This window comes from Danio rerio, chromosome 20, assembly GCF_049306965.1.
Source record: "Danio rerio strain Tuebingen ecotype United States chromosome 20, GRCz12tu, whole genome shotgun sequence".
NCBI lineage: Eukaryota > Metazoa > Chordata > Actinopteri > Cypriniformes > Danionidae > Danio > Danio rerio.
Genome location: NC_133195.1, coordinates 21972242 through 21996116, shown reverse-complemented (window position 1 = coordinate 21996116; position 23875 = coordinate 21972242). Strand labels below are relative to the sequence as shown.

The following is a 23875-nucleotide window of genomic DNA, read 5'->3' as shown; positions in this document are numbered from 1 at the left end:
TTTAGGTTGTGTTAGAAAGTGACCAAAATCCAATGTCGAGCCATTGGACGTCTTTTGGGCGTCTTCTTGGACACTTTTAATGCTTCCAAACGTTTTGCTGCATGTCGCTCATGTCTTGAGGTTGTTCATTATGATGTGATTTACCTTCTATGTATGATTTGATTGGACAGGAATTACAGGACTGATTTTTCTTATTCCCATAAAGTCGTGACTGCAGGTTGAAGGAAAGTAGTGGAGTAAAAGTACAGATAGAGCACTAAAACTGTACTCAAGTAAGAGTAAAAGTACACATTTATAAAACTACTCAGTACAATTCCTGAGAAAAAGTAATTAATTTCAGTAGTTTGAGTGTTTGTATTAGTTACTTTACACCACTGCCTATTGCACATGTCTTTGGACTGTGATGGAAACTGGAGCACCTGGATGAAAGCCACGCAGACACAGGGAGAACATGCAAACTCCACACAGAAAAGTCTCCTGGTCGAACCTTCTTGCTGTGATATGACAGTGCTAACCATTTAGCCACCATGTCACAGTCTCACAATGAAGACAAGGATGGTTATCTCCTTTCATCAATTTATTCAAACACACAGTGGATTGATCAACAGGAGAAGCTGGTAATATTCTTGGCTGACTAACTAACTAACTAACTAACTAACTAACTAACTAACTAACTAACTAACTAACTAATTAACTAACCAACCAACTAACTAATTAATAACTAAATCCATGAATTTAATATTTGTGTATTTGAAATGTCAAATATTTGCATCTAATTTTCTTACAGTTTTTCTCAGTCGCTTTAGTGCATTTCTCACAACACCAGTACATTTCTGCACAACAGTTATTGCATTTCTCAAAACAATTAAACTGCAAAACCTAGCTGATAACCTGCAAAAGCGCGTCACATGCTCAAAATGGATAGTTCATTCCTCAAAAGCAAGTATTGATGTCAATCAAAGTGTCAGTATCATCAAAATGAAAAGTCCTGACACCATTGTTTATGAACAAGATAGTCAAATGGCTTTGTCATGTTTTCATTATGTCAGTTTACTCTGGACATTTTTTCAATGCAAAAAAGTCAGATTTTGGTGACACTTCCTGAAAATGCTCAAGACAGAACTTAATACTATTTGCACAGCCATTTGAAAACTACAGCAAAGTTTGACAACAGCTTTTAGTGAGGTATCCGATTACAAGACACTGAATATGTATGTTTCACATTTTTACTGCACATGCTCGTTGCAATTCTAATTTATTCACAGCATTGTGCAAAAGAATAAACACACCCTTATGTACAACAAGCACAAGCTTCCTTTGGGTAAAACAGGGCACAACTGTAAACAATATTGCAGAACATATTGGAACTGGACCTACAACAAACACAGGTCAGTAAATCATTCATGAAATTGTTCAATTTTAAAGACATTTTCAGGAAAATAAAGATACATTTTTTTTTAATAAAATTTGCTAGATAGATTTTGATAACTAGTTCAACATTTTTGTATGTAATGACTCAAGTAATGAAATGAGGACTATTAGTTTTATATGAAATGACTTTTCAGCATTCACAAGTTTAGTTACAGTTTTTCTCAGTCGCTTTGGTGCGTTTCTCACAACACCTGTGCATTTCTGCACAACAGTGAATGCATTTCTCAAAACAATTAGTACAAACTGCAAAACCTAGCTGATAACCTGCAAAAGTGTGTCACATGCTCAAAATGTTCATTCCTCAAAAGCAAGTATTGATGTCAATCAAAGAGTCAGTATCACCAAAATGAAAAGTCCTGACACCATTGTTTATGAACAAGATAGTCAAATGGCTTTGTCATGTTTTCATTATGTTAGTTTACTCTGGACATTTTTTCAATGCAAAAAAGTCAGATTTTGGTAAAACTTTGTGAAAATGCTCAAGACAGCACTGTATACTATTAGCACAGCCAATTGAAAACTACAGTAAAGTTAGACATCACTGCATTTAGTGAGTGTATCTAGTACAAGACACTGAATATGTATGTTTCACATTTGTTCTACATTTGCTCTTTACAATTTGAATTTATTCACAGCATTGTGCAGAAGAATAGACGCACCCTTTTTTACAACAAACATAAACTTTCTTTGTGTTGAACTGTGCACAACCGTAAACAATATTGCAGAACATATTGGAACTGAACCAACATACATACACAGGTCAGTAAATCATTCATGAAATTGTTCAATTTAGAAGACATTTTCAGTAAAATAATTTTTTTTTTGATAAAATTAGCTTGCAAGATTTTGACAACTAGTTCAACATTTTTGTATGTAATGACTCAAGTAATAAAATGAAGACTGTTAGTTTTATTTGCAATGACTATTCAGCATTTACAAGTTTAGTTAATTTGGACTGACATGACATTAGCAAATGATAATGTTATAAACAGCAGAGAGTTGTATGAAAGCAATTGATGCATGTCCAAAAGCATTTGCAGTTTGTTGAAAGGAATGAGAAACTGCTACTATGTGCACAAATGACTAATTGTTTTGAGAAATGCATGACCTGATGTGCTAATGTAAATAGTGTTGTGAGAAATGCACCAAAGCGACTGAGAAAAACTGTAACATACAGTGATTGTTCCATAATGACACATTATTAAGACTGTCTGAAGTTATGTTTGTATAGCATTTTCCAATACAACAAAACCTGCTTATGAAAATTGGAAAGTTTCAGTGGAATTTTAGATAATTCAATGTCACATAAAAAAAAAAAAAATTTTACCTTCTTGTTTTTTAAACAAATAAGATGGGATTACAAACCAATAAGAATCCTCATTTTTTATCTATCTAATTAGCTTCTAATAAATAAGTGCTAGAATGTGCACCAATAGTAGCTAAAGCATAAGCAATAGTGGGTTATAAAATGTATAGGTACTTAATGGAAAAGTTTAGTATTTAAAAAACATAAGTACTAGCTGCATTAAAGTTTTCAAGACAGCACTATATATACACTATTTGCTTGGCCATTTGAAAACACCAGTAAAGTTAAACATCACTGCATTTAGTGAGGTATCTGAGTACAAGACACTGAATATGTATGTTTCACATTTTAACTGCATTTGCTCTTTACAATTCTAATTTATTCACAGCATTGTGCAAAGGAATAAACACACCGTTACAACAAACAAACTCACTTTGGGTAGAGCTGTGCACAACTGTAAACAATACTGCAGTACATATTGGAACTGAACCTACAACATACACAGGTCAGTAAATCATTCATGAAACTGTTTAATTTTTTAGACATTTTCAGGAAAATAAATATTTTTATAAAATTTGCTTGACAGATTTTGACAAATAGTTCAACGTTTTTGTATGTAATGACTCAAGTAATGAAATGAGGACTATTAGTTTTATATGGAATGACTATTCAGCATTTACAAATTTAATTCATTTTGACTGACATGACATAAGCAAATGATAATGATATAAACAGCAGAGAGTTGTATAAAAGCAATTGATGCATGTCCAAAAGTATTTGCAATTTGTTGGAAGGATTGAGAAAATGCTACTAGGATGTGCACAAATGAGTAACTGTTTTGATAAATACATTAACTGTTGTGCAAATGTAAATACCCTGCTGAAAAAAACAGCTTAAACCAGCATAAGCTGGTTGGCTGGTTTTAGCTGGTTGACCAGCCTGGTTTTAGAGGTGTTTTTGGCCATTTCCAGGCTGTTTTTTTCAGCAGGATAGTGTTGTAAGAAATGCACCAAAGCGACTGAGAAAAACTGTAAATGTGAAAACGTCTGGCGTTACATGTAAAACGAAAGAAAGTCATCTTACTCGTTTCTATCGCTAGATGGCAGTGTAATTCTTCTCCGTTGCGTTTCACATCGGTTTACCAGCAGGAGAAGTCACGAAGAAATGAAACATGGCGGACTCGGATGGGAGACAGGTTGACAGCATCAACCATGCTACAGGTAAAACATAATATTGCCAACTTTCTACGTGTGCTGAGACCGACGTGAACATGTACACAAGCAGTCGTTTACAGTCACCAACAGAGAGCTTGTGTTACGGCTCGTTCGGTCGCTTGATCGCCTCTGCCATGACACAGCTGACTTGACACATCCATACAGTGGAAATTACATCATGCTGTTTTGCCATTTGGAATGTATTTATGCTGACCTCTAACTGCATAAATTGATCACATTATTCCAAATTGTGTGTAACGCGATATTTTTTCAAGACAAAGAGAATCTTTATGCAACGTTTTTAGTTTGGTAAAGATCGTGTGCCAGCATGATGAAATAACACTGCAAATTCAGTGTCGAGGGGTTTTCTGTTCTCGTAGACCTCATTACTTCAAACTTAAACCGCCTTTTCTCTGTAAATGACTATAATCTAGCAAATTTAACCTTGATATACCTTTTAAATATCTGTTTGTTTGTGTCATAGGTGAAGAAGGGAAGTTGCAAGATATTGTAAAAGCAAAGGTAGGTCTTTTTTATTATTAATATTATTATAAATTCACTATATTTTATACCATATTTTATTTGTATGTTATTTTTCAAATCCATTGATTGTTTCTTAAAAAGTACTTAATATTTAAAAAAATTAATTGTCCAAATGTCCTAAAGAGATGCTGTCCTGGACAACATTTTAGGCTTTACTAGAAATAAAATGTTTTTTTAATGCCCAAAGTGCAGATTTGATTTTTAAGACATGCCACATTTGTTTACAGGATTTCTGAATTTAATAATAAATTGAAACTGTGACACTTTTTTTTTTTACTTATAGAGTGAAGGTAAGGAGTTGACCAAAGAAGAAAAGCAGCGTCTTAGGAAAGAGAAGAAGCAGCATAAAAAGAATAAAAAAGATGACAACAAGGGTCCTCCAGAGAAGGAAAAGGAGAAGGAAAAAGAGAAAGCATCTGCTCCACCTCCATCAAAGCCTGTCACCCAGAGCCCGGCACATAAAGGTACCTCAGTGTGAAAACAAAAGTGTTCTCAATTTTCATACAATGCAATTTTTATTAAAGTTAATTTAATATCGATTGAAATTTGAAATAACTTGGTATAATTAAAGGAAATTTATTTATGTGTTTTTCTGTCTTATTAAGACTAGTTTAATATTTACAGGGAAGAATGGAGTTAAAAACATTTATGCAAATAGAGTCCCCCCCCCTCGCAAAGAAAATGTTGACCCTGACCCTGATTGTATAAGTCTATATACAAAAAACTGAAATAATACTAGTAGAGCTTAATAAAATGAAGCTGTTGCAAACATTATAAACATATTATAGTTCCCCTCATTGCCAGTAGAATAGTAAAGAAGATTAATAGTCCTAAAAGTAAAAGGCAGTCTACACTTTGAGTAAAAAAAAAAAAAAACAAGAAACATCTTCTTTGGAATAAAAGTCATGGCACATTTCAGATAATTAAAAAAAGGCAACTTATGTTTTTGAAAATACAATGTCTGTTTTGATGCTGCTATTTTTATTTCTTAGCTTAATGGAGTTTTTTAATAGCCTTTTAATCTACTCTATGGTCTATTTTGGGGTGCTGTTTTAACTGTCGGACCCTTTGATGTCAGCAGCTGCTCCAGCACCTGTAACTGCATCTGCATCTGAAACTCCTGCGGCTGCAGAGAAGCCTGCAAAGACCAAAGCAGAGCTGCGAGCAGAGCGACGGGCACGGCAAGACTCAGAACGAGCATCAAAACAGGGCAAGAAGGAAGGTGGTCAACAATCCACCTCCAGCAAACCTAAAGCCTCCCCCAATGAGCTCCAGCCAGGTAATTTATACTTGCGGACCTTACTCTTCAACCTGACCATACCGTTATAATATTGTAATTGATGTTTTTGCAATTTTATCGAGCTTGTTGCAAAAAAAGAATGAAAACACATCTCGTGCGAGCAAATATTTAGGTGTTATAAGTAGGGATATGGACTTTTGGGCCGATATCGATAACTGATAACCATACAGGTACTCCGAAAGTGGCGAGAGCGTCAAAGTAGCCCGAAGTTATTCATTTTCAATGAGAGCCAGTGGCGAGGAGCAGCGTGGCGCATCTTTACCTGTGTAGCCGTTCTTTCTCTGTAGCCGCAATGTTTTGAACTTATTTGAATGCATTCGTTTACTGGATCTTTGGACTGAAAGGTTTACGGGGTTTCACTTGTTTTTAGAAATGTCTGATCGTAAAACCTGCAACTTTTTATTTCTAAGGTATTTTTTTTGGTTATTATGTACTGATTCAAATTACTGATTCAAATTACAAGTCGGGCGCAGGTGCAATCATCGAATATATTCAATGCAAGCCAGCGCCACGGTATTCACTGCATCATCACTGTGACACTTATTCACATATGACTGGATGTGGTGTCATGATTTTGGCTACTGCAGGACACTACTGAATGATGCGCATCAGAGGGGATTTAGAAGTGGTAGGCTATACTATACCTGAATCAACCCATTCTCACGAATTGCCTGCTTATACACTCCAATACACCATATTATCGTCATTTTTGATTGCGACTTGTAAAAAGCATTTACGTCCTTGTCCTTTTTTAATGAGCCATTTTCTGAAGCTTTAAATGCACCATGCGCATATCTAAACGAATGCTGCAATAGACACCTCACTTTTCATGTAATAAACACTTTATCCGCGACACACACTCTGCCAGCTTTAATTTTTTAAAGTAATTTTAGGTTATACGTTTACATAGGAGGCAAAGCAGTGGCGCAATAGGTAGTGCTGTCTCCTCACAGCAAGAAGGTTGCTGGTTCGATTCTCGGCTCAGTTGGCGTTTCTGTGTGGAGTTTGCATGTTCTCCCTGCCTTCGCGTGGGTTTCCTCCGGGTGTTCCGGTTTCCCTCCGGTTTTACTTTTGGTGCAAAAAAAAGGCCTGAATTATTGAAAGTGTTAAAATATTCTTTCAATTTATTTTATAACTATGAAATTTAATTAATAAACAAAGTAAAGCATTAACTTGCCAAGAAATGCTCCACTTTACCACGGTAAAATAATGCCCCCACTCATGCAATACTAGAACCTGGTCTATATAACCATGGAAATATGTGTACACACAATAACACCAAAGTTGCGTACTTGTAAAATAAACAAAATGAACAAGATGCACTTTCTCTCATGCAGCCTCTGTAAAATGTAGCGCTTCGCAGCAATGAATTGGCTACTTGATGAAAAGAAATGCATGCAGCTTCGGCAATCTTCATATTTTTCGGCATATTTTCCACTGACTGAGAATAATGCAGCACTATTTTATTAACAAATTATTACAATTCTTTTTTTCCCCCCGATTTTATATATATATATATATATATATATATATATATATATATATATATATATATATATATATATATCCATCTATTTTTAGGCACCGACACACCTGTGGCTACGCCCCTGTTAAAAAGGAATTATAAGTTTGATCCTATCCTAATGAGCGCCATAATGTATTTATTAGTTGTCTGCAAGCATCAGTGTTTATTGAGATTGAAATAATAAAAAATAAAATAAAATTGAAAATGAGATAAAAAAATATTGTTATAGCAACCCTTGTGACTGCTTTGGGAAATAACACTTGTCGTAGATGTCACAGGATGACTGATCGTTAAGGAACGTGTTGTCTGGCACATTTGTTACCCACGACAGGTCAATATTTTATCAAGAAAAAAATTGCATAATCTGACAAAGTGACCTCCGTAACCGGCAATAAAAATTAATAAAATAAAAAACATTAATAAAAAGTAATGTACATATGTACAAATACGTAATGTCCAAAAAAGTGTTTTGATCCACCGTACAAGCGAAAAGCTAAAAACAGTTAGTATTACTTTAGAAAATGCTGCTTAAATGCATCCTATTTGGCATTTTAGATTCTTTTCAACACGTGTAGTTGCTGCTTTTCAATCAGACAATGCTTCTATGTTCATTCTTGCTGTCAAATGCGGTAAAAAAGATTTATGATGAACTGCTGTAAGTATCAAACATTAACTGCAGCCGCTGTGTAACATGCAGCGCTCCTGAAAGTTTGGATGGGGTGGTGGAATTTTTTCGCTTTTCTAAACCTAAAACCCAAGGGGAGAAAGGCCAGCGTGGATCAAGCTATGTGAGAGGCCGTAAAAGCAGCACAACCCAGTCATATTTCCTTTTGTTTCAAGCTACGATTATTTAGATTACATATCAACAGAACAAAACGGATATGATCACAAACTGAGCATATAATTCAACTGCAGCTGTCCATGTCAGAGCTACAATTTTTTAGAAACCTTTTGGAGATTTAGCCATTGGTAGGCCCACACGGAATCTGTGCGCACAAAAATCTGCAGATTTTTAGCCCATCATCGAGTCTATTTATTTACTCCTGTAAATGTGTGTAAATTTATATATATTCCATTTTTAAATTAATTTTAGTAATATTATTGACTAAAATAAAAGTGATAATTTGATTAATTTACAATACAGTAATAGTCTTTTAGAAGAGAGATTATATAAGAGACTTGCTTTGTTTACCAAATAAGTGGATCTAGATGGATTTGCATTGTAAACAATAAAGAAAACTTAAAATGCTTTTATTTTAAATTTCATATATAAAGTTTTTATTTACGATACTCCTAAAATAATTCAGCATAAATCTGCAGATATATATATATATATATATATTTTTTTTTTTTTTACAAAATTTTCATTAGAAAAACAAAAAATGTCTGCAGATTCTGTCTGGCCTTAGTCATTGGTGACGACATTATAGCAGGTTAGTGTCAGCTTTTATTTTTGGCGTCGGATTAATTTTTGCATTTAGGGAAAATCTGTTTGTTCACTTCTGCTACTAATACTTTGATTTGGATTTCAATCTATTTATTTTTTCCAGTTAAGTACAGATTAGAATGAAAAGCGGTATAATAAGCCCATAAACATACTGACCGTTATAGGTGCTGTACACTGTTATAGGTCAACGATGCTCTTATTTGCTTATTATTTGGCCTTGCTTATTTGCTTATTTTTTGGCCTTTTGGCTAAAAAAAAAGAAATCACAGTTTAATTTGTTATTATTAGATCATTTTTTTACCTATCCTGCCGTGCATGAACTAAACTATTGAGTGGTCAGCGTATGAGGCAGCTAGGCTTTAGCTTAAATTTTTAGTTAAAGGGCCATAAAACCCCCCTGTTTCAGCAGGGTGTTTTCACACCTCTCGTTTGGGAAAAGTCAGGAAAGTGGGTGTGCTAGCTCAGTTTAGGTGGGAGTGTCGGGGGAGGGAAAAGAGGGAAGGATTTGAATAAAAGAGGAGTTTCCATTTAGGCACACGCTGATTTTTACCGAGGAAAAACAAACACACAAGGGCAGGGGAGAAAGACAGTGACTGTGTTTAATGACAGTAAAATGTTTGATATCGCACGTCGTATTAGAGAAAAAAAACTCTGCATTTCTCAGTAACTCTGATGCACTCGGTAGGTCAGAAAGCTGTGTGTGTGTAGACTATCCGGTCACAAAATGCGGCGAAAAATCTAACACAACGGTCGGTAAATTTTGCTTGCAGTGTTCACGTTTTCACTCGGAGAGCAGCAATTACAGCGGATCTTTCAGTCCATAATATTGTAGTGATATTAACGTACTGTAAACTAAGTAACTTAGAAATCACTTTGACTAAGGTCTGTCTTTAAACACTGAAAGAATACTGCTGATGATACAAACTATAACATCTGAATCAAAAAAGAAAGGGCACTGATCGCACACACACTTACCAAATCTGTAGAGACAGGACTGTCAACATCAATAGGAGCTGCGTCTTTTTTAAAAGGAGACGAGCGGCAAATCAGGATTTTACAAATTTCCAGATGAGAAAAGCTGTGGAGTCAAACATGTTCCATACCAACTTATTTCTGCTGCGTGTCGCGTGCACTGATCCACTTGTGAGTCCAGTTGCGCTCTCTTAGCTGGAAAATGAAAACAAACCCTTCATTGCAGCACATTATAAAAACAACAAGGACAACCAGTATCTCCAAGCTATTTTCTTTTCCCACTTGTTATGGCAGCAAAGCGTGGCGTCTCTCTGCCGTCTGAACACTGTAAGAGGTAAAAACACGTCTTCATGCACATTAATGAAGTTGCACAATAGAGCGCGCTGATTGGTTTGAACCAAGTCTTACTCATGCATTAATGCAGCATACTCATAATAAGGCACTCCCAGGTACAGACGTCCAGTCTACACGCTGGAATACACGCAAAGATCTCATGGCCGTGAAGCGGCTTTAAAAATTAGCTTCAAACCGGAAGTACGAATTTGCTCGAAATAACACAAAAATGTGTGTCCTATTAGTGTTTTTAGCAGTGTGGGACAAATATACGACTGTCAACAACTCAAAAAATGTGTTTTGGTGTTTCTTGACCATTTAAATTATTCTTTAATGGGTTGCGTAATATGTGGTGAATATACCCCTGTAATGCATACTGCAGTCCTTTTTTTGTCTGGCTTTTTCAGATATCTCATCTGTTTGCCAAAAATAACTAATTTTATCCCTAGAAATATCTGACACCAGCGCATACATATTGTAATAGACGTGCCAGACATGAAAGCTTGACAGCCGTAGCAACACTAACTAAGGAGAGCAGGATTTAGCGAAGGGTCAATTATATTGAAAATAAATGAATAATGTGTTTATATCTGTGTGATTAAAACAAACTAATAGCAGCGTTTCTTGTCAAATCTGAGCATCTGACTGGTATTTAGCAGTTGAGTTATTTTGTATAACTTTGGTTCTGTTTGTTTGTAGTTGTGAAAAGGTTACCTGAGCACGTTCAGGTGGATGATCCTGCTGCGTTGAAAAAGTTGGCCAAGAAGCTTGAGCGACAGCAGGTGAGACAAATCTGTACTGCTATACTTTACATCTGGTTTGATCACAGCCGACTGACGATTGATGGATTCATCCAGGTGTTTTCTGAGATCCATTTTTCAGCGTTTTTTAACCCAGGTCCTTCCCGTGTCTTACAGAAGTCAGGGCAGGGATGCGGTTTAAATATAACTGGAGTCCAGGTCTGGCTCCACACTTCTGTGTGCAGTGTCTTGTTGACTTTTTGTTTCTCTGTTTCATGTAATTTTTATTCTTGGTGAAAGTTAACTCCTCTTGTGTTTAAATGTGTTATGCAAGTGATTTCATTGTGATTATTTTCATTTCACTGTGTTCACGTGATAGCTAGATGTCAAATGTGGGTGATTTTCCAGTGTGTATTTGTTTTTCATTTATGTTGTTTGTTGGGTGTAGATTTATAAATGTAGTATTACGCTGTCACGGTCGTCAGATGTGAGCGTCATGTAGCCTCAGCTTTTGACATGAGGACGGGGGATGGGACCTCCAGAATGTCTGTCCCTGATGGAATGATATATTCACATGTTGTGCTGTTGTTTGCTCTGTTCATTTAGGTTCCTTTGAGGTCAGATTATGGTTACAAGGTCAGCCTGTTCTCACATCTACATCAATACAGCCGAAAAAACCCTCCCACGCAGCAAATCAGGTACTGAAACCAATGAAGCTTCTGCATTAATTACAGATTTGCTTTAAAAGAGTTGCTTTTTCTTTTTCATTAGACTTGGATATGGCAACTAATTATCTTTTGTTGTAAAATAAAGTACTTTTCAAAAGTTTTGGGTCAGTACGATCTGTTATTCTCGTTGAAAACAAAACATTGTGTAATGAAATTGCGAATTTCTACTTTAATGCATTTAAAGTGTTTTCTGAATCTTCAGGATTTTTACTCAAGCCTTCAGTGTGACTTGATGCTCCAGATATCGATCTAATGTACTCAATAAATTCTCAAAAATTATCTATTTTTTACACATTATGTTGATAATCAGTCACTTATTATTTTTAATGTTTATAAATGTTTAAAAAAAATTTATGTGCACTTGACCAGTCACGAAAAGTCAGCTTTTTACATTTACACACTCATTTTGAAGTGAAGAAGACTAATGGCTCGTTTCCACTGACTGGTACAGTACGGTACGGTTCGGGTCGGTACGGGTTACCTTTATCAGGCTTGCGTTTCCACTTCCAAGGGTACCCTTTTGGTGGACGTGGTGTATGACAAAGTTTCAGTCGACGTCATTTTCGCTCGAGAAAATGTCTACAATAAAGCTGCACAGGTCGCTCACATATCATATGAAAAGCACTTCTCACAAAACAGATGCTGTATACACATAAATACTTGTGTATAAATGTTTATTACTAACTTTTCTATAACTTCTATAAACAGGAGTTGATTATAACTGCAGATCAATGACGGTGCGAAATAGCCTACTGTAACGTCTGTAATTATATAAAATAAATAAATAAATTAACATATATGAACACATACTGACCCTTACAGTCTCCGATATGTTACCAACTAGAGAAGAACTACACAAAGCAGACATTTCGTCATTAATTAGGTTCAAAACAACACAAAGTATAGCCTACAGTCAGTGAAAACCTCTCATCTGTGTCTGTAATCTTCAGCAGCACATGAAGCCTCTGTTAGAGAGTCATTCCATCATTCCCAGTTCATATTAGTCCAAAAGGTGATTATAAAGATTAAAACAAGGCAGTTTGTTCACGTTTGCTGAAGAAATAACGTGCTTCTTTTGCCAATTGGCTTCGCCTTTTTTCCCCGCGCTCCACTCTCGCGTTTGTCCTTTTCTTTCTGAATGTGTCACTCGCGTTTGTCAGCTTCTCACAGGATCGGGTTTCCAAAGCTTGTCAATATTCAAGTGCTAGTTATTATTATCATACGATAGAGACGCGCAGCGAGAGCAAGAAAGAAAGCCAAACCACTCGGGCTTCAGACTGGCTCGTTAAAAACTATGCGGCACAGGGTGAATCTGCTCTTCTCCATGGCTTTGTGGCTGTTTATCATGACGACAACAGGGTTTGTTTGCAGGATCGACCATGACTGCATATATATTTATAATTCCGCTGTAATCTCTCGCTGTGTATTTCAAAACATGGCGGGTCCTTTGTTTACATTCTGGCTTGTTGAGTCTACGAATGACGTATCTCTGTAAACCAATAGCGTTCAGCTGCGCGTGTAGCTCCACCCCTTTTGAGACCCTTTCTGCAGTTTGGAACCCTTTCGATAGGGTCCCGAAAAAGTGGTACGGTTTGGTTCGGTACGCCTTTTGACAGTGGAAATGGCCATAAAAGCGAACCAAACCAAACCATACCGTACTGTACCACTCAGTGGAAACGGGCCATAAAACTTTCATTCTAAAGGCCAGGACACACCAAGCCCATGGTTGGGCTTTGTCGTTCAGCGGCAGTCTGGCTTGTTGGTTTGTTGTGTTCAACACATCACCTCTCATCAGGTTAACAACAGAGCTCAATGACCCAATTCAGCATGTACAATCGTCATTAGCTGGGATGAGAGCGCTCTGTCTGGTTATTCAACAAGGACTCAAAAGTGTGAATGTGACGTAGCAAGTAAACAATTCAAGCCAAGAAGGATTACAAAGAGGCTGGCTGTAATTTTGCTACAATTCTCAAATATTTTCAAACGATATGGATTATTATATTATCAGAAATATTTGCAGGAGTGATGTACCACTCCATAGTGAGTGACAATTACTGTGATAATGGTACTAAACCTCTTACCTGTTTATGCTTTGCACGTGCACATCAGAAGTTTCAGTTTTCTGTTCCGAATGATAAAACGGACTGCCCTCTGCGGTACAGAAAAACAGAACCACCCATGCAGGCGCAGAATGCACACTCTAGTTTCAATTGACTGCAGTCTGTTTGGTGTGTTCATGGTCAGCTTTTTGGTCCAGAGGGAACCAGGCACGAGCCGACAACAGAGTTGGGTTTCATCGGTGCTAGTTGTTTGGCATTGGGTTGGTGTGTATTGACCTTATTTGGTCCAAACTGGCCTTTAGGGTCCAAAAAATGAAGAACCTTTGATTTTTGGAAATGCTTTGAAGTTAATAATGTAACAATGCTCCACACTGAAATCATGTGTCCATGCCAATTTGATACACGCTACGAACCATTAATTCAAATCAAAAGGTTCATAACGGCTTCACCAACAAATTTGAAAATGTTGTAGAATTTTGATTATTGCTCTTTTTCAAAATTCTTATTTAAGTTTTATACTATGCTTCAGAATATATGTAACTTATGAAATATGCTTAGAGGCTACACCTTAAGGGGGAAATGAAGCACTCAGTCAAGTTTACCTTATTTTGTACATTGGACTCCACTTTAATGAAAATATATTTAACAAACTCGATTAATGTAACCATTTAGCAGTAAATGGCACGTTTTACTATAGATTTTAGACCTAGGGCACAGCCATCCTGGAATGTCACAGGGTTGGTTGAGTTTCTGCCGCTGAACAGAAATAATGGAAGGAGACTGTAAAGCCTAATTTAACCCAATGCATGAAGTTGTGGATGTGGAGCTGCTGCAAATACAAGCATTAGATATGTGTAATAAGGTAAACTTGACTGAGTGCTTCATTTCCCCTTTAGCTCTTAAGTTAAGATGACTTCAAATAGGGTTAACAATTGACGTGGAATTTTAGGAAATTGTAGATTGTCCTCTAATTTTGATCTTCACTGTATATAACTCAATTTAGCATTTTGTATGTGGGATAAACTGTTAAAATGGAAGGTTTTATAGCTTAAGTCTAATTCTTTTGTTATGGTCATTTTTTTAGCATCCCAGCCACAGTTATTCACCCATCCATTGTTCGGTTGGGCCTGCAGTACTCTCAGGGCATTATAGCAGGATCCAATGCTCGATCTGTGGCCCTGCTACATGCCTTCAAACAGGTAATAAACAAAGAAAACCATACAATTGCTTAAATCTTCTTACTCTTTGAACGTGATGAATATGTAAATGCTTTTTCACAGGTTATTCAAGACTATAGCACACCTCCAAACGAGGAGTTGTCAAGGGACCTTGTGAACAAGCTTTCACCTTATATCAGGTTCATTTTTTTCCTTGTCAAAATTGATAAAGCATGAACATAGTTGAAGATGAACATCATGTGAATGTATTGGTATTGCTCTTTCAGTTTCCTCAGCCAGTGTCGGCCTCTGTCTGCCAGCATGGGCAATGCCATCAAGTACATAAAGAAGGAGATTTCAAATATACCCAATCAATGCAAAGAAGAGGAGGTAAGAGTTTTAAAGACATTTAGAGATGTTTATTATATCCGAATTGTGCCCGGGCACATTTCCCAGTTTGTTTGACAAGTGTGAGTGCTCCAAATTGGGCTCAGGTGCTGTTCAGTTGGCCGACCATGGCCTTGGAAGTGGTGTGTCAGAGTGTGGTTCGGTTAGGCTTTGGGGCAGTATGCTTGTAGTGTGAGTGCAAAGTGTGCTTGAGCCTGAAACTGAAGAGGCGACGTCACTTTTAAGGGACTGTTTCATATGGATTTCTTAATCATTCCTACTGATCAAAAAATGCAAGCTATCAGTTTATTAAAGACACAAAGCCCTCGCTGCACGTCAGCTGCACTTTCAGCAAACCTCCTAATACATGCAGCAAGAGAACTTTTATGATAATTTACGAGTGTCAATGGTTGTGGATCTGTTCAGTTAAATATTTGACTGCAAAAAATCATACAAATAAAAAAATAATACCAAACAATATAACTAAATAAATCTCCACTAATCTCCAAGCATGAGTGCTTCTCTTCCTGTTAAACTGAACACTCGCATCATCGATGATGTAAGCGTGCTCCAATTCGTAAGGTGTGTCTATATAAGTGTGTGTAGTTAAAGTCAGAATTATTAGCCCCCCTGTTTATTTTTTTCCCCCCAACTTCTGTTTAACAGAGAGAAGATTTATTCAACACATTTCTGACCATAACAGTTTAATAACTCATTTATAATAACTGATTTATTTTATCTTTGCCATGATGACAGTAAATAATATTTTACTAGATATTTTTCAAGACACTTCTGTACAGCTTAAAGTGACATTTGAAGGCTTAACTAGGTTAATTAGGTTAACTAGGCAGGTTAGGGTAATTAGGCAAGTTATTGTATAACGATGGTTTGTTCTGTTGACAATTAAAAAATATATATCTTAAAGGGGCTAATAATATTTCCCTTAAAATGGTGTTTAAACAATTTAAAACTGCTTTTAGTCCAGCTTAAATAAAACAAATAAGTGCAGTAAGCCGATATATATTGATTATTGTGACAGGCCTAACACGAACTTGCCTAGTTATCCTAATTAACCTAGTCTTACGCCTTTAAATTGCACTTTAAGCTGAAAACTAATATCTTGAAAAGTATCTAAAACATTATGTGCTATATACTAACCATATACTGTATGAAAGATGACAAAGCAACATCTCTAGGTTCTTCTTTGAGCTTTGGGTGTTCTGTCTATTTGTTCTACCTTGTCAGATTGTCCCACCGCCCATTCAAAAAGTAGGTAGCACATTTTGATGACACAATATGCTCCCCATCAGATTTTGCTACCAGTGTAAGTTTTAATGTGTAGTAGTGTGATCTAAAGCTGTTACATCACCCTAACCTACCTAATCCCTAACCCCGTCCTCAAAACCATTCAAATACAGGGTTGGTAGCATAATATGATGGGTAGGATAAAATGTCAGGACACTGCACCAAAAAGTGATGTGCACCCCTGCTTACTGCAGTATTTCTGTGAGTTCCTAAAACCAGTGTTTCCTCAACAGGCAAAAGGGAAACTGCAGGCATGTATTGATAGTTACATAAATGAGAAGATCATTTTGGCTTCTGAAGCCATTTCTAAATATGCTATTGAGAAGATAAGCAATGGAGACGTCATTCTAGTTTACGGCTGGTAAGTAATTGTAAAGTAATTGATCATCATTTTTAATCGCCAAATATCAAATAGTCTATATTAAATCGTTCAGATGTGTTTCAGGAGTGCTTTCTTGTCTTTTTTTCAAGCTCGTCACTTGTCAATCACATTCTGTGCGAAGCCTTTGAGAAGCAGAGGCAGTTCAGAGTCATAGTTGTGGACAGTCGGCCCAGGTTGGAAGGTCGAGAGGCGCTGAGGCGTCTGGTGAAGAAAGGCATCCGATGTACTTACGTGCTCATTTCTGCCTTGTCCTACATTCTGCCTGAAGTGAGTCATTCTTTTCTGTAAATCTCATTACTTGCTGGGATTTTTGCAAGCGTGTTTTATTTTTAGCTTCTTGTGAGGTAATGTGCTTTCTTAACAAACTGCTTGCACCGTCAGCTGATTGATTAAGTGTGTGATATAAACGGCTGCTAAAAATACGACTTAATTATGGTTTGGTACTTCTTAAAGGAACACAATAGCTGCAAATGTAGTGCAGAGTAGAACAAAGGGTAGACAAAGATAGCTACTCCTATTTAGCAATCTTTACCATATTTAACTGACAAAAACAATCTTATATTTTGCAGAAGTTAAAAGATAACACTGCAAAAATAAACCACAATGGTTCTGTAGTATCAAGTTAGGGTGTTTGTATTTTAAGGCATTTCGGTAAATAAAAAGTTCATATACATTTTTGTAACATTATAAAACCTCACTGTACATCAATTTGTTGCATCCATGATAAATGAAATTTTGATTTGAAACAAAACAAAAACCTGACTTGTTTGAACAGTAATGTAATATCTCATATATCTAATGTAATATCTCAAGTTAACCGGCCTTTATGTTGTCATTATAAAACATTGTTTGCCTGAATGCTGAATCAGAGCTTGGACTCTGCACTCTTTATTTCCAGGTATCCAAGGTATTTCTCGGTGCTCATGCACTCCTTGCCAATGGATATGTGATGTCACGTGTTGGAACTTCCCAAATTGCCCTGGTAGCAAAGGCCTACAATGTACCAGTGCTGGTCTGCTGTGAGACCTACAAGTTCTGTGAACGAGTGCAGACGGACTCTTTTGTATCCAATGAATTAGGTAACTGTCATGTTGTGCTTACTTAATAAAATTTGCATCATTTTATTTTATCAATAACCCTTTTGATGCTCAAAATTGGTGGAAAATGATGACCCATTGCTACCTTATTTCAATTGTAGCTCAGTGTTTATTTGATAAATCTTTCAAAGATTTGCATTTTTATCATTTATTATTACAGGAATTTATTATCTTATTTATTTTCATTTTTTAAAGTCGTTTTTTAAGTTTTGTATTTACACCTCCATTTTCCCCAAAAAGCCACTCAGGAACCTAATTTCAAGTCAAGTTGAACTTTATTGTCATTCCGCTATATGCAATAATAATAATTCCTTACATTTAGATAGCACTTTTCTAAACACTCAAAGCGCGTTACACATTGGGGGAAATCTCCTCATCCACCACCAGGGTGCAGCATCCACTTGGATGTCACGATGGTAGCCATATGGCGCACCACACACTAGCTAAATGGTGCATAAGAGACAAAGTGATGAAGCCATTTATGATATGGGGATGGTTAGGAGGCCATGATGGACGGAGGCCAGTGGGCAAATTTCGCCAGGATAAACCTTTTCGAACATTTTTCAAAGGACATCTTGGGGTTTTTAATGAATACAGGAGTCGGTTTAACGTCTCATCCGAAAGATGGCGCTCACTGTGCAGTATAGAGTCCCCTTCACTATACTGGGGCGTCAGGACCCACACAGATCGCAGATTGAGCGCCCCCTGCTGGTCTCATTAATACCACTTCTGGCAGTAACCTAGCTTTCCAAGTGGTCTCACATCCAAGTATTGACCAGCCACAGCCCTGCTTAGCATCAGTGGGCGACCATGTGTGAGTTGCAGAGATCTAGCTGCGGTATGTGTGGACATACAGAGGAACAAAATGCAATGCAACTAAGCTTTCTTTTTTCCAAAACAATTTTAAATATGTGATACTGTATTTGGAATATTGAATAATCAAGTATTTGTTTGTGAGATAGAAGAGATAGAAAATAAATATAATTCAGCTCACGTTTGATCCATGTTGTGCATCAGAGAGTAAAAGTACCAATACTATTTGTATAAAGCTGGGGAAGGTTTTTATGAAGTTTCATTGTTGTTTACCTATTGGTAATAATAAAAAAGATTAATATATGAAAATCCCTAAACATAACTCTTTTAAAATAAACAATTTTTACAGATGACCCTGATGACCTGATTGTGACCAGAAATGGGAAGACCCACCTAGAGAACTGGCAGACTGTTAAATCGCTGGGCCTTCTGAACCTGGTGTATGATGTGACGCCACCAGACTTTGTGGACCTTGTGATCACCGATTTGGGCATGATCCCCTGCACCTCTGTGCCTGTGGTACTGCGAGTCAAGAATGTAGATCAGTGAAGAGCAGATGCACACACTTCCCTCTTGAATCTGTGCGCACAGGGCTTCTGGCATGAAACAAACATATCTATCAAATGGAACCAGCTTTTCAAATATAGCTGCTGTTTATGTCCTCATTGGGGGGACTCCATTTCATTTTGAACCGCGCAACTGGTCCTATTCTAGATGTGTTTTTTAAATGACAGTTGGTTTCAGGCAGAACATTCTGAGATCAGTTCATGAAATTGGTGTAGACACCATGCAGATTGTCAGTAATGCATTTTTTGCTTTCAGTTTTGGCCCCTCATGATGGTCCGTAAATAGACATACACGTTTTAAGAAATATCTATCATCTTTTTTTCAAGATTACCCATGCCAAAGTCCTTTCATAGATGTAAAAAAAAGGGAACAGTGCATATGTGTGCGCAAGACCATGTTGTACGTATAAGGGGTTTGGTTTATATGACCAAAACCTTAGAAATGCTACAAGAAAATAAATGGTTTAGATTAAAAAATGATGCTGACTTATTTTTTTTTTTAACAGATCTTTATTTTAGGTACCAGGTTAACAAGGTACATGCTGAAATGCATACCACAATATTACAGTATTGACAAAATCATACCAGTTTTCAGCAAACAGCGTGTCAGTCTATTTATCTCATATTAGCAGATGAAACATTTACCAGCTTTATTTTAACCCTGCCAACAAAGACAAGCATTGCAGGAGCTATTATCAGCTGACTAACATGAGACATCTGTAAAAGGCAGAATGTGACAGTTATAATCTACATTTTCACATTTACTCCCTTGTAAAATGTCAAAATACTGTAGTCTTTAAACACTTTAAAATGAACATCATTTACTTTTAAAGCAACATGCAATATTTATCTTTCAGAAGCATCGCTTAAATGTCTCAGTGCTTCATTTTCAACTGTTTCAAATAAAAACATTCGGCAGAAATGAGGCAGCTCTCCAAATACGATCAGCAAGTTCAGTCTGTGGTCAGTTTTCCCTTTGCAAACCAGCCTCTTTATGGCTGTGAATATGTCAGTGTTCATGAAATACTTTATAAAATATATATATAAAACGATTTTAAGGACGTTAAGGGTTTAAAAAGAGTGAAACACTAGCTGTGTGTAAACTTATTCATTTAAAATAATAATAATAACATCATGTAAACCTGCTTTTGGTTAGTTAAAAGACCAATAATCCGGTGGTTATCTTTCCAGTGTATGATACTCAGTATTCGGATGCATCATTTGAATGCACCTGATGCATTTTTTAGGGTTCTCACTTCAAAAGTCAGTCTCTTTAAAACTCAAGTGTTCTTGACTTTTCGTCTTTGTGTAAACCAGAGCACAGACGAAACCACCACTGTTGATGCGGTAAGTATCCCAAGCACTTTAACTAAAGGAAATTCTCCCTGTAAAGCATAAGAAGTAACAATAAACATGTTAAAATACAGAAGCAATGACTAACCTGTTTGGGATGACTGTCCAGGGGTCTCACCTGTCTCATGCATTTGTACCCATGGAAATTGTTAAGACAGCTACACTCGAAAAATCCTGGTCCGTATGGGCTGCACAATGAGTTTTCAGGGCAAACCAAGGCTGAAGACACAAAACAATATACAAAAAATGCCTTAAAGGCTTTGCATTTTACAGATGTACATGTCTGTTTGCCTAGATTACTTACGCATCTGCACTGTTTGATTGCAAGCATTTTTCTGTCCTTCACAGATTCTGGTAATGCTTTTCACTTCCACCTTCTCCCATGATGCTCTGCCCCCCGGACACTCCAGTTTTGAAGGTAGTAAACTAAACAGATATTGGTCAAGTTAGCTTAAATTTAGCATTTACTTACCGTAAAGTTGTTACATTTGTACATTTACCACTTGCTTTCATCCAAAGCGACTTACAGGTGAGGATAAAAGAAACACTTTAAATACACAGAGAGCAGCAACGTGTAGGAGCCCTAACAAGTATAAATCCGTTTAGCATCTTTTAAAAATGGTTGATTCCTTTGAACAAAGTGTTTGTAGGACGTGTCTGGTGCATACTGAGAGGTAGAGGAATTAGTATGTTTCCTACAGGTGGTTTGTCATGTCTATTTGCATGTGTAAAGCACACTCAGAATGGCACAGTGTTTTCCAGAAACATGGAGTGCTAATAGGAAAGTGTCTGGTGCATATGAAGAGGATTAAAGCGTATCTGCTACAGGTGAAGCCCACTCACATTCAGAACTGCACAATTTTCCCAGAAACATTGAGTGATTATAAAAAAGTGTCAAGTGCAAATAAATAGGGAGAGCTATTGATGGAAAACTAAATTATTAAGTATTGATGAACTGATTCCTCTTGATGTTTATTTATATGGCCAGAGAATCCGCTGTTTACATTGAGTTTGGCAGGTCATTCCACTATGACGGAACATTAAATGTGAAGGCCCTTGTGAATGGTTTTGTGTCCCGTTGGGATGGTATCAAAAAGTGTCGTTTGGTAGCAGAATATCACATGAAATAAAATATTAACATTTTATTAAACCTGATTTATATTTTCTGTTTACACAGGTCACTTTATTAGGCCCATAGATCAGCTGTTTGTTAAGGCATCTAAAAAGTCGATGCCTGTAGACGAGGCCTATTGTTTGTTAATCCAAAACTGAAAATTCTGTTATCAATTACTCAACCTTTTCTTGTCATAAACCTGTTTGCCTTTCTTCTTCTGTTGAAGAGATATTCTGAAAAATGTTGGAAATCAGTAACCATTGACTTACACAGTTGCTGTTTTTCCTACCATGGAAGTCAGTGGTTACAGAATTTTGACTTTTTTCAAAATATCTTCTTTTGTGTTTAATAGAAACAAAAACTTGTAAAGATTTATATTGTACATTTTAATTTTTGAGTGAACTGTCCTTGTTATTTCCTAATTAATGCTTAATAATCAAGTTATAATGTTTTATTATATATTAATAGCTAGTTAATTTCAGTTTTTAACAAAGATTAACAGAGTAACTGTGATGAATGCAGCTCTAACTGCTGATTTTAATGTGTTAACTATTATGAGACCTTATTGTAAAGTGTTACCTATTATAATCCTTTTGCAGTTTATCTTGTAAAACATTTGTTTCCTATACACATTATATACAATAAAGCACTACAGTGCACACACACACACACACATACATAAACAAAAAAAAAAAATGAAGAGTTCAGATGCAAAAACCTCTAAGTGCCATCTAAAATTTCCATCAATAATGAGCATTATTCTCAGCCTCCTTTGTTTATGTTGAGTTATGTCACTTTGAAAATAATGAAAAGCACTTATTCGTTGCCATAAAAGTGAAATTACTGAACCTACACAATGGAGACTGATAAAAATGCTCATTTTAAAAGAAAATTTCAGATGGCATTTAGAGGTATTTGCATCTGAACTCTTCAAATATATTTGGTTATTATGACTGTTAAAGTAATCCTTTCAGTGAGTATCGTGATAAAAGCTTCACTATTTATTGTAATAAGAAACATTTGAACTGTCATAAACGTATATGTCATCTTGTCAACATGGACCAAAATCTCAAAGAAATGTTTCAAGCATGATGTTGAATTAATCAGTGTTGCTACACTGTTCCATGACACTTCCTTGACCCCTCATTTTGAAACCACATGCAGCCTTGAATGTTATGAGCATGATATTCTCCACTCATGGATGACTTACAGTTGTGTAAGCTGGCTGAAACCCTGAAACACATAATCACTCAGGTTGGAGATGGGGTTGTTGGAGAGATCTCTGTAAAACAAAGACAGTTTGCTATTCCGTTTATTAAAACATCGAGTGACGCTCATACCATGATGATAAAAGTACGTACATGATGAGTGCTGTGGATGAATTATAAAGGTGCTCTACATGACTGATAGAGCAGTTTGACAAGTCCAACCTAAAGCAGAACAGATGTTTGAAGATGTATTATCAGACTATTAAATATTTCAGTTATAAAAACGAATACTAGTAAATGAACCTACCCTATAATAGTGTCGACATCGCTGGTGTTGTTTTTAAAACAGCAGTGACCCTTAACATAGCCTTTTGTTATGCAGAAGCTCCAGACCGGACTATCATGTCGTATCGTTCCTTCACACATCTGACATAACTAGAGACAATAAATGTGAAAGCTTTCAAAATATTGTACGCCAACATGCATGAATCATATCTATAGTCAACTGCGATAACATAATAACAAATAACGGTTGCATTTAAGGAGGTTATTTAGGGTGTTTTTGCACCACACCAGTCGATCTTCTCACCTGTGCATCGGTGTCCTGACTGTTGACATATACATTAAATAAAAGTAATAAAACAGTAAATAAATACATAGAAGACACTGTTACATTAGCTGTCATTTTGATTTTTGCCAAAGCTAAGTCATGTGATTAGAAGATCGCGTGACGTCCAATGGCCGCGACCCCATTCATGACAACCAGGCGGCGCAAATATTTCAAGTGGTGCTCGCTGCATTGTGAAATGTCCATAGAGGCTCACAAAACAGAGGGGGTTTTCATATGGATCCTTAATCCATTCCTCCATATAAAATGAGCTGATTTACTAGTCT

At 36.5% G+C, this 23875-nt stretch overlaps 2 protein-coding genes across 5 annotated transcripts; one reads left to right on the top strand and one right to left on the bottom strand.

Moving 5' to 3' along the window:
* The first annotated feature begins 3893 nt into the window (after nt 1–3893).
* Nucleotides 3894–22437, top strand: eif2b4 (eukaryotic translation initiation factor 2B, subunit 4 delta). Of its 4 annotated transcripts, none has more exons than XM_005160461.6 (14): nt 3894–3957; nt 4436–4473; nt 4778–4958; nt 5576–5773; nt 10771–10853; nt 10989–11030; nt 11418–11509; nt 14684–14798; nt 14880–14956; nt 15044–15146; nt 16682–16809; nt 16920–17097; nt 17729–17909; nt 19090–22437. In XM_005160461.6, the coding sequence occupies exons 1-14, from the start codon at nt 3909–3911 to the stop codon at nt 19287–19289; spliced, it is 1665 nt and encodes a 554-aa protein (XP_005160518.1). In that variant the 5' UTR covers nt 3894–3908; the 3' UTR covers nt 19290–22437. The 4 variants fall into 4 exon arrangements, with proteins under 4 accessions (XP_005160518.1, XP_005160517.1, XP_005160519.1 ...); XM_005160460.6 differs by having other exon boundaries at nt 5573–5773; XM_005160462.6 differs by lacking the exon at nt 10989–11030 and having other exon boundaries at nt 5573–5773.
* Nucleotides 19794–23710, bottom strand: atraid (all-trans retinoic acid-induced differentiation factor). The gene is made up of 7 exons (NM_001044773.1): nt 23571–23710; nt 23289–23416; nt 23135–23203; nt 22984–23055; nt 20964–21085; nt 20778–20878; nt 19794–20691 (listed from the first exon to the last, which is right to left on the bottom strand). The coding sequence occupies exons 1-7, from the start codon at nt 23664–23666 to the stop codon at nt 20587–20589; spliced, it is 693 nt and encodes a 230-aa protein (NP_001038238.1). The 5' UTR covers nt 23667–23710; the 3' UTR covers nt 19794–20586.
* Nucleotides 23711–23875: the final 165 nt, after the last annotated feature.

What these genes read in the sequence shown, in the direction of transcription:
- eif2b4 (XM_005160460.6), top strand. Translation starts at nt 3,909, where the DNA reads ATGGCGGACTCGGATGGGAGACAGGTTGACAGCATCAACCATGCTACA. An exon ending in AAGATATTGTAAAAGCAAAG is followed by an intron (nt 4,474 to 4,777) that starts GTAGGTCTTTTT and finishes TTTTACTTATAG; the next exon opens with AGTGAAGGTAAGGAGTTGAC. An exon ending in TTTTGTATCCAATGAATTAG is followed by an intron (nt 17,910 to 19,089) that starts GTAACTGTCATG and finishes CAATTTTTACAG; the next exon opens with ATGACCCTGATGACCTGATT.
- atraid (NM_001044773.1), bottom strand. Translation starts at nt 23,666, where the DNA reads ATGACAGCTAATGTAACAGTGTCTTCTATGTATTTATTTACTGTTTTA. An exon ending in TCATCCACAGCACTCATCAT is followed by an intron (nt 23,056 to 23,134) that starts GTACGTACTTTT and finishes TTTGTTTTACAG; the next exon opens with AGATCTCTCCAACAACCCCA. An exon ending in TTCAGCCAGCTTACACAACT is followed by an intron (nt 21,086 to 22,983) that starts GTAAGTCATCCA and finishes ATATCTGTTTAG; the next exon opens with TTTACTACCTTCAAAACTGG.